This window comes from Solanum pennellii, chromosome 6, assembly GCF_001406875.1.
Source record: "Solanum pennellii chromosome 6, SPENNV200".
Classification (NCBI taxonomy): domain Eukaryota; kingdom Viridiplantae; phylum Streptophyta; class Magnoliopsida; order Solanales; family Solanaceae; genus Solanum; species Solanum pennellii.
The window spans coordinates 55335700-55347172 of record NC_028642.1 but is presented as its reverse complement, the minus strand read 5'-3'; the positions used below and the strand labels follow the sequence as shown (position 1 = coordinate 55347172).

Below are 11473 nucleotides of genomic sequence, written 5' to 3'. Positions count from 1 at the left end.
GTGAAGTGTGATATATCATATAAGTAATAAGTAGCTGTAATATTCCTATATGAAGATAGAATGGTGTTGGCAATCACCATATATGTCTTACCTTTCAGCATCAACAAAACCCCACACCTCTAAAGATTTTTATACTTCAATGGCTAAAATCCAACTACATTTATTTAATTTAATTTAAATAAAGATGGAATGAATCTTATATAATTGCTTCTTTTTTTTCTTTATAAAAGAAATATAATTCTCTTCTTTGCAAAAAAAAAGAGTAAAAAAGGCAAGAAGAAGCCAAGCTATTTAGATCTTAATTTGGTTCCAAGAATTGACATTTTATGTGTAAAAAGTTTGAAAAAAGGAAAAGAGGGCAGATCGAATCCGTTTCTATTTATGTGATATATTTTTTTCTTTTGGTCTATTCCAAAAACATATTATACTTTTTGATATAGAAATAATTTTAATATAAATTTCACAATTAATATTAATGGAGTATATATGCTATAATTTATGATGACACAAATATAATTAGGTGAGTTAAACTCAAAACATGATATGATATTTGCAGAGTGTGGTGGACCAAACCAAACAGTTGCATAGCCAAAAGTTATGTGCAAAAGACAATTCTACTGTTGCCAATTCACTGTTCTATTGATGCTCATCATTTTTATTTTTATTTTTATTTTCATCATCTAAAAGTAACCATCCCCTCAACTCAGTTTTGACCAAAAAGAGTCTTTCCATAATTTATTTTTATATAAAAAAAAAAAACTAACTCCCAATTCACGCAGATTTCATTTATATGACACGTTTTTTTTTTATTTTACTAATATTATCAGCATTTTATACATATTGAATCCCAATAAGGGTCAGTTTGAAATATTACAAAATCTTTCTATATTTATTAATTTTAATATTCAATTAAATTATATCACGTAAATTGAAATTATTTATTCAAAGTTTCAAACTCAAATGATTGTACAGTGGGCAGGTACTCCATCAATAGCAGACATGAATAAGAAGGGTTGATTTGTAATTTCAGAAGGGAGTAGTTCCAATTTATATACTGTAGGGTATAAAAAAGATGACTGACAAAAATAAAAAGATTTAATTATTATTATTATCATTATTATTATTGTATATATGGATCTACTGTTGGTAATGTTGCTGTGCATGTATTTATGCATGCAGATTTACTGTGCCCTCCCATGAATTCAAATAGTAAATTTGTGATGTTTTTTTGTCTTCTTTACTAAATTACTTTTTTCCTTCTTTTTTTTAGAAAAAAAACTAATTTATCTTCTTCTTTTTTAATCCTTAGTCCAATTGAGATGTTTTTGACATGAAGTGGGAGATTTTTGCTAATTGATTAAGAGTCCTCTCAAACATCCTAGTAAAGATAAATCACAAAGAATTAGGCATTTTTTTGTTATATATATATATATAAAAAGAGAAATATCAAATACATATATATTTAACCAATATCGGTTGTGTTGCGGTTGTGAAATTGTTCCATCTTTAATCAAAGGTTTCAAGTTTAAATTTTGGACATGAAAAAAATCTTATTGGGAGCGCTAAACCACCTCCCGAATGAATTATGTAGTATACGATTCAAATTTAATCGATGCTCCAATACGAATTCCAAACATCGAATAAAAAACAAAAAAGAAAAGTACAATGAAATAATAATTAAAATAAGCAAAAACTAATCCGGACACCACCGTTAAAAAAGAAAGTCTCTTTCAAACTACTCCTCCCCCACCCCCAACCAAACCAATTTCCAGCAGAAAAGCAAAGTTTATAAAGAGAAAATCATTTTAATTTTTCTGCCCAACCCAATCTTCTTCATTGATAAAGAAGTTTCTTAAGGTGAAGCTAAAAGAAGTCTATGTAGAGAAAAAGCTGAAAGTCTAAAAAGCTACTATCTCTAGAGATCAAAAAAGCTAGCTTATGATACCCATATAGAAAATAATTTCTCCTTTTTTACTCTCTTTCACTAATTTTCTATACACAATTAAAAATCCATTTAGGTCATGTTTAATTCTTCATCAGACCCCTTCATCACTTCCTCAGAGATTAATGAAAATAATTGTATTAACAACAACAACAAAAGAAAAAGAAGGCCAGCTGGAACCCCAGGTACAATTCTTCAAAATTTTATCAAGTGTAAACATCTGCGTACACCTTGTGAGATTTCACTGGATATGTTATTAATTAATTTAAGAAATTTTTTTTTAATAGATCCAGATGCAGAAGTGGTATCTTTATCACCAAAAACATTATTAGAATCAGATAGATACATATGTGAGATCTGTAATCAAGGATTTCAAAGGGATCAAAATTTACAAATGCATAGAAGAAGGCATAAAGTACCATGGAAATTGCTAAAAAGAGAAACACCTATTGTTAAGAAAAGAGTATTTGTTTGTCCAGAGCCAACTTGTCTACATCATGACCCTTGTCATGCTCTTGGTGATCTTGTTGGTATTAAAAAACACTTCAGGAGGAAGCATAGTAATCACAAACAATGGGTATGTGAGAAATGTAACAAAGGATATGCTGTTCAATCTGATTACAAAGCACATCTCAAAACATGTGGTACTCGTGGTCATTCTTGCGATTGCGGTCGCGTATTCTCAAGGTCAGTTAAAAGATAACTATAATATTGGTCATTGTTTATTAGCTCTAATGTTTTGGTCTTCTTTATGACTTTTCATGATGAGTAGTGAGTACTTCTATATCAATTACGTGAAATAAAGATAATAATCTTCACTGATAAAATTTAAAATTAACTTTATCTTTTAATATTTACTATCGTAACACATAAAATATACACATAACTACCCATCTTTGTAAAAAGGAAAAAACAAAAGAGCGCAAAATGAGGAAGTTGTTTCCTTCGATGGGTATTTTATTTTTTATACTATGTGTGGCTCCCAAAAACTAGGTTTATGTCATTCTTGATATTCTAAAATTCTCCATTTTGTTATACTTAGAATCTCAATCCTATTTATTTATTAACTAATATAATATGTATTGAGTTTCTTCCTCATGATTATTTTATAAATTCAATGTTTAAAAAGGAATGTCTTTCATTGACTTCTTTCAGAAAATATTCTACTTGTTGAATGAAAAAAGTATGAAGATCTTTGATCCTATCAAAATAGTCCTTTTTTTTTGTTTGGTTTTGTTGGATAGGGGATGTGTATTTATTTATTCTATCTAGTTCTAATATCTTTATTGAGTTATACCGTACACATTTATTTACTTAATTATATTTTGATAGTGGTTCAAATTTAACGAAGCGACTTTGATTTTGTGTAATATAGGGTGGAGAGCTTCATAGAGCATCAAGACGCATGCAGTTTTGGAAGGCTACGATCAGAATCACAATCTTTAATACAATTACCATCAGCACCTTGCCTTTCTCGTACAGCTTCAAGTCCTAGCCCTTCAAGTGATCACACAAATAATCTCATCACTACAACTAATACAATCCCATGGCCTAATTTTATCATAAATACTCCAAATGCCATGATAAAAAAACACAATTTAGAGCTCCAACTCTTGACTACTACTAGTACAACAACAACATCTCCATGTAGCCCCTTTGATGTCTCCATCTCATCAAAATCACGCGATGATCATAATCTTCAACTATCAATTGGTTCATCGGATCTAAGTGAGAATAATAATAATGACACGCACAGATGGAGAAATGATGTAGAGGGGTTGAGGCATGCGTTAGCTGAAAAAGTGTACGCGGAAGAGACGAGAAAGGAAGCGAGGAGAGAAATTGAATTGGCGGAGGAAGAATTGAGTAATGCAAGAAGAATAAGGAGACAAGCACAAATGGAATTAGAAAAAGCACAAGTATTGAAGGAAGAAGCAATAAGGAAAATTAATTTTACTCTTTCACAAATCACATGTTATGCTTGCAAACAAAACTTCCAACCTAAAAAGATAACAACAACAAGTATAGATCAAAATATTCATCTCAAGTATAGTACTTGCCAATAGTTGTACTATATTGTATTTCTTCATCTATTTTGGATTATTTTCTTTTGTTACATTTTTGGGTACTTTGTTTTTTGTATGAATACAAGTCTAGTGTGGATGATGTTGCATGATACTATGATGAGGTTAGGTACTTGGATGAACAACCTAATAATGTGAAAGTGAAATCTCTTAAATCTCTTGTGGTATGAAAATTTGTAGGGCTTCTTTGATTTTATTATTTTTTTGGTCTCAATATATTTTTCTCGTAGTCTGTTTTAAAGAAACGATAGATTTCTATATATTTAGAAATGGTTTTGAATTTTAAACTTATTGTTTATTCTTAATAAACAAAAGAAGTACTATTATTGATTTTCTTTTTTCTTTTTATTGTCGATAATTCACATTATAACCTAACTAAATCAAAATTACTCGAATCTAAGACTTCTAATTAATGATGAAACAGTACTTTATTACTTCACGACAACTTTTGGTTGTTGATTACTATTGATCATTGGTACTGTAAGTTTGTAGTACAATATATATATATATAACTATTCCATTGAATTGAGTGAGCTGTGTTTCATTTAATAATTAATATAATTAAATAAAAAAGAAGAAGAAAAAGAACAGCTAGAAAACAGTGAATTAAATATATTATCTGAGCTTTTTGGTAGTGTTAGATTTTGCTTTTGGAGTATTTGAAGATCTTTGTTGGCTAAGGTGGTCAGAATTAAGATGGTGATGAACCCGCCCTGTCCTCTACTGCAAATAATAAAGGATCATACTGCCATAATAATTATTGCATAAAAATTATACAAATATATTGTGTCTCACTAGTCAATGATGTGAGGTAAAAATAATATATAAGGTTAAATTTTAAATTTCATCAAACATAAAAAATTACTCTAAGTACTTATTAGGTTAGTATTATATGAATCTTTTGTACTCTTGTTAACAAAGGTGTAATTTAATGTTTATGAGTTCTCAATTTGTTATTTAAGATCTAGCTTACTGAAAAATAGTCGAAATGCAAGTGCTTGATTATATCATTTTTATTCCATTATATGATTTATACTTTTTTTTTTGTTTCAATATGTTTTAATGCTATGAATACCATTCCGGTCAATTTTCCTATTTTCTTGAATTATTGACTTTGATCTCTTATTTTTTTTTTAAAAAAAATACCACATATTTTTATATTTGAGAAACCTTTAATTTCAACATTGATACTTTATCGTTATTGATCTGCTCATATGTAATGCAACAATAAATTAATAGAATATTACATCATAAGTTTAGATTTTTAAATTTTTTGCACCTGGTTAAATATTGGGGAAAAGGGACAAAATTACCTCTCGTTATAAAAGTGGCTCATATATACCCTTACCGTTATACAAACAGCTCACATATACCCCTGCCGTTACAAAATGGCTCATATATACCCTTCATTTAACGGAAGTTAAAAAATTAGTTTTAAATTTATATTTATTACTAGTAATTTTTTTAAAAAAATTAATTAGGGGTATATATGATTCTTCTATCAAAGTTTAAGATATATTTTAATTTTTTTCATACACAAATTATTTTTTGACTTTTTTTATTATAATTATTTGAGTTTCTTATTCTTATTTTGTTTTTTTTCTTTCATTCCTTACTTTAAAGAAAAAAAAATTAAACTACTTTTTCGTGTGTATTGTAATTTAATTTCGTATTCGAAACAATAAGTTTTACAAGAATATTGGTGAAACATAAATAAATTTGATCATCAAAATAATAATTATAAATTAGTCATTGAAACAAAAAAAGGTTAAAAAAAATATGTTTGACGAGGACTAAATTTACTCATATGGGATTATATTTTTTAGAAAAAATAATAAAAATTTAGATTAAAATTATTTTTTTTCATTTCCGTTAGAGAAAAAGGGTATATGTGAGCCATTTGTTTACAAGTAGGGGTATATATGAGTCACTTTCATAACAAGGGGTATATCAGCTCTAAATGACAACGTTGAGGGGTATATCAGACCCTTTTCCCTTAAAATTATCCGATTTTACTTAAATTACCTAATTTTAATCCGACTCAACTCACTTTATAATATAACAACTTATTATTATATTATTAAGTGGTACTGATCGAGTTAAAATTAGATAATTTAAGTAAAATCGAATAATTTTAATTGATTTATATTTTCCATTTAAAAAGGGATATATTTATTAAATTTATTAACAATAAGAATAAAAATAACTTACTTTTAATGATAACGATAAAATCAATTAATAAATGAAAACTGAGATGTAATTCTGACCCTTTTCCTTAAAATTGTGATATAAAAATTTTAAAATAGTGATAATTGGAGAAAAAATAAAAAGAGATGGAAAGAGAATAGTGGTCCTTTTTAAACCCTGTGCTACTGTTAAGGTGCAGAAAAGTGATAAATGAGGGAGAAGAGCATGATTTTCAGTGCCAATGTGTATGACAGAAAAGTCCCTCTAAAACCATGATTAGAGAGAAAAAAAGGTCACTGAAGGTACCTTATTTTGTAATTTCACAATATTTATGAGAATCAGTAGCTAAATAGGGAGGCAGTGAGAGTAGACAGTATTCCTCTTAGAAAGAGACTATACTAGCATCTCTCCTTTCCTGCACAACTCACTCTTCAATCAAACAAAATTATACCATTCTTTCTTAGACCAAAATGCCCCCATCACTTTTTTTTTTTAAATAAAATATTAAAATAAGTCAATTGAATCTTCGTTGTAGCAAATAACAGGTAGTATTCATGACACTAGAGCAATATCATAGTTTGAAGTGAGCGCAATAAGCACAACTTCATATATCGTGAAGTAAATAAAATACATGACTTTGTTATTCTGAGTCAATTATTCATCATTTTCATCAATAACCATATCTATCACTTTTATATTTACTGAATATTTTATTACTAATTTGATATTAACGTAAAAAAAATTCATTTGTAATTACCTTATAAATCAACTGCGGTATAAATATTTCTTACACAATATATAGGTGCATAAAACTTGCACTAAATTAAACAAGTCATTTCAATTTTTTTTTCTAAAGAAAGGTAGTATGTACCTTATTTTTCTTATGGTGTGTATATGCGAGTGACGGAGCCAGACATTTTATGAAAGGTGCGCAAAATTTTATTTAATTTTGATCACTAATTGAAAAATCTAAAGTTACCAAGGATTGAACCTTATTTTTCTTAAGGTGTGTATATGCAAGTGACGTGACGGAATCAGATATTTTATGAATGGTGTGCAAAATTTTATTTAATTTCGATCACTAATTAAAAAACCTAAGGTTACCAAGGATTGACCCCCCCCCCAAACCTCGGGCATCCAAACTTGTGACTTACTCTTTCCCACTGAGCCAAGGGCTCTAATCATGTCAAACATATGTATATATTAACAATTTCGGTAATTTGACTTATATATACGATATAATTTTCTGGCGAAGGGTGTTCACCTGCACAACTATCATTGGTTGTAGCTTCGCCCTTGTGTATATGATTAATTAAAGACATAATATTAAATTTTACTTATATATATATATCTGAACTGTAATTTTTGTTTAAGTAAAATATTCATGACCGTTATAAATAACTTTATATCTCATAAAAATAAAAATAAAATTTACACATACTATACTTTTTGTCGACTCTATTTGTGAGACCTTATATACAGGTATGATGTTGTTTGAGTTTTTTCAAAGACAAAAAGGAGAGTTTACTGGCAATAAAGAGAACAAGTATAGAAAGATTATTAAACGGTAAAGCTAGTAGACTTGACAGCGTGAATCTTTGCCTACTTTCATGCATTCATTACGTATATATAATATATTGAGTCTATGTACGTAAACACGATTCTTAACGTAATTTTATAATAATTATGTCTTTCAATTTTGAATGTGCACAATTAACCATTTAAATTTGTATAAAATTTAAAAAAGTAGACACATGTGTTCAATATGACATAATATACATAGGACACCACGTAGAACATAAAATTGTCATGTAGGAGCCATGTAGAACGAATGTGTCTATTATTTAATTTTATACAAGTTTAAGCGTCTATTTATGTATACCTAAATTAAAATTAAAGTCATAATTATCAGTAAACGCTAAATTAAGGATCATATTTATATATGTGTCATAATATACTATGCATTTGAGCTTATAACTAGTGAATTACTCAAGTTGTATTTAATTATCTGGTTGATCATGATATGGTAAAAATGTTATTAATTCGAGTGTCATATTTACGATTGATTAAAAAAAAAGAATTGATGAGAATATTATTCTTCGCTATGACCCAACCCCTATATACATGTCTAAATTACAAATATTGTCAGAATGTTTGACTACAAGCTTAGCTATGAATGTTGTAAAATTGTACTCTCTATGGTTTTAAATATAAGTACATCTCTCCCCCCTTCCGAAATTACAGTTCGAAGATAACTCAGTGCACTAAAACTTTCGTTATATATTGAATTCGTAAAAGGATTCAATCGCAAAGTTATATTGTACAAGTGAATTGGTTGAGAATATTGATGTATAGTACGAAGTTTAAAGGGTCCTACAAGTTTTAGTGAAAGCATAATTTCCACTTGTTTTACAAATGGAGACCCCATGTTTGTCTCTGTCTTAATAATTCCTTTCTCATCCAAATGAATTAATAGAGCAGTTTAAATATATGTGCTTGCTGTTTTATTAGGTACAAAAAAAAAAAAACTTTATGTAACGATAAATTTTGTGTCTAAGAAATAAAAATCAAAGACAAGAAAAATGTATTGTGTTATATTATCTAATTTCTGCATTCTGCAATGTTCAGTGTTTGTTTTAAAGCAAGATGTAATCAATATATCAACTCATAGTTCATTTAGTTTGTTTCAATAATTTTTTTTGTCAAATCTTAACCGTTCAAATCGATAAAGTCAATGATAATGAACAATAATCAATAAATTAAATGTTTTAATGATTCTTTTTACAAATCGATAATTGATAAGTCTAACCTATACGGTATAAGAAGGTGTGAGGCCTTACCTTATCAAAAGGACATATATCCATCTCAGAAGTACACTTGGATTAAAGACAATTGGAGGGGGATGTATGTTTCACAAGAACAATAAGCTAGGTAGTGATTTGATGGAATTGTCTATATGGATACTTTCAAAAATGTTTCAATTAATATGTGGTATCCTTTTCTTTGCCACTATTTACAATATTTTACAAATCAAATAGAAAAAAACAAAAATTAGGCAACACAATGGCCTCTTTCCTAATTCGTTTTCTTTGTGGAATATATGCAATAAATAGACATAAATTTGGATTATTCCAATGTGATCACCAAAGCAAGACAATATAGAAGAATCCCTCGCTAGTAAAATGTTGGTCTTATTAGCTTGTCGATTCGTGTATTACAAGCTTTATTTGAGAATGATTTTTTAATATATATATAATTTTTTTTCATTTTAAAGGATTTGAATTCGAAAATTTTGAATAAAGATTGAGAAATCTCAACCATCTCACCACAATTCAAATTGATAATAATAACAGACATTTAAAATTTACCTATATTAATGGATGATGTTCCTTTTATACGTACTCGTTTTAGTTTTATTTCATTGATCTTGTACACACATTAGGTCCGAATTTAACATAGTTGGTTTGATTCCATCGTTTTACATTATCTTTGTTTCATGATCTAAAGGATGTAAAATTATGTGAAAAATTTAGGAGGATAAAGATTTACTCTCAATTTTTTTAATGTATTTATTTATCAATTTTTTTTGATATATAATCATTTTGTATTTAGAACTCATTAACACAACTAATTAAATTCGTATCACATAAGCTCGGGGAAAAATTCTTTTTATTAAATTCTTTTTCATTCGTATAACTTTGAACGTGAAAGCTCTTATTATAAATATTTAAAAAATCACAATATCTAAGATACCACACCACTTGTTGTCATAGTTGGTTTAATTCCATCGTTTTACATTATCTTTGTTTTATGATCTAAAGGATATAAAATTATGTGAAAAATTTAGGAGGATAAAGATTTACTCTCATTTTTTTAATGTATTTATCTATCAATTTTCTTTTGATATATGACCATTTTGTATTTAGAGCTCATTAACACAGCAAATTAAATTCGTATCACATAAGCTCATTAATTCTTTCTTATTAAATTTTTTTCATTCGTACTACTTTAAACGTAAAATCTTTTTTTATAAATATGAAAAAAATGCAATATCTAAGATACCACACCACTTGATGTCTAGTTATATGAATCTTTTAAAAACACAATCAAATAATAGTATTTTTCTTTTGAAACAAACAAAAATTTGAGTGACCATACGTGAAGTTCATTATTCTATTGACAGTTTATAAGTGGGTCGTTTTTGTTGGGTGATGTCTCATAATTTTTTCCAATTATTTCAGTCATTATTAATTAAAAACAAATGCAAAACTGGTACATAGACAATTCCAAAAATATATTCTGTTTCTCTTGGATAATGAAGGATCTACTGACAGCTGTAGAAGAAATGAGACATATCTTCCTAAATACTAATGTAATATTATTGGCTTATATTATCGCTAATAAATGAATTAGCAATATCTACCTTCATAATTACCCTCATGTTCTAGTGAAAATTATCTGCAAATTTATTGAACTTGTTGTCATTGCAATATTTATGTGTTTCAATTTATACAAATTTAAATGATAATATAGATACTCTCTGACTTATATTAATTGATTACAGTTGTCTGATATTAATTGATCACCTTGCTAAAATAAGAAAATATTAATTGATTTTCTTTCATAATAAACTTGCCATTAATTTTTTTTTGAAGTGTCAAGACTTGTTTGTAAAGTTTCGTAGATGTTTCCAAGGGGTAAACTTATAAATGGTAATGATAAATGAACAGAAAATTTGGCCGAAAATTTAAAAAGTCTACAATATTCTTTTTATTTCAAAATAAATTAATTTTTTTTATTTAAAAGATATTAAAGTTAAAAGAATAAAAATGTTCAAAAAGATAAACTAACATAGTGTGAGATATTGATAAAACTACCCTCATATTTAAAATTTCTTAAGTTGAATATAAAACGGAAAGTAATCAGTTAATATGGAATGAATGAACCATAAGTATAACTCCCTCCGTTCACAATTAATTATCATGATTTCCTTTTTGTAGAGTGAAACCATAAGAAATTTGACCAACATTTTACTATATATATATTTTCATCATGCAAAAAGTTGTCATTTATAATACTTTTTGTATAGTTTTTGAATATCTAATTCTTTTTTTAAAAAAATTAAATTAACATAATTTAAATTAACTTTAAAAATTAACTTTTAAAAAATATAATATGATAAATAAAAATAAATAAAATAAATAATTAAATTAAATTAAAGAATACATTTATATATTACGACAAAAACCAAATATTAATG

At 27.3% G+C, this 11473-nt stretch overlaps 1 protein-coding gene across 1 annotated transcript; it reads left to right on the top strand.

Annotated features, from left to right (window-relative positions):
• The first annotated feature begins 1802 nt into the window (after nucleotides 1-1802).
• On the top strand, nucleotides 1803-4225 carry LOC107021659 (zinc finger protein SHOOT GRAVITROPISM 5-like). Its single transcript, XM_015222359.2, has 3 exons — nucleotides 1803-2127; nucleotides 2230-2629; nucleotides 3318-4225. The coding sequence occupies exons 1-3, from the start codon at nucleotides 2022-2024 to the stop codon at nucleotides 4006-4008; spliced, it is 1197 nt and encodes a 398-aa protein (XP_015077845.1). The 5' UTR covers nucleotides 1803-2021; the 3' UTR covers nucleotides 4009-4225.
• Nucleotides 4226-11473: the final 7248 nt, after the last annotated feature.

What these genes read in the sequence shown, in the direction of transcription:
- LOC107021659 (XM_015222359.2), top strand. Translation starts at nt 2,022, where the DNA reads ATGTTTAATTCTTCATCAGACCCCTTCATCACTTCCTCAGAGATTAAT. An exon ending in AAGGCCAGCTGGAACCCCAG is followed by an intron (nt 2,128 to 2,229) that starts GTACAATTCTTC and finishes TTTTTTTAATAG; the next exon opens with ATCCAGATGCAGAAGTGGTA. An exon ending in TGCGGTCGCGTATTCTCAAG is followed by an intron (nt 2,630 to 3,317) that starts GTCAGTTAAAAG and finishes TGTGTAATATAG; the next exon opens with GGTGGAGAGCTTCATAGAGC.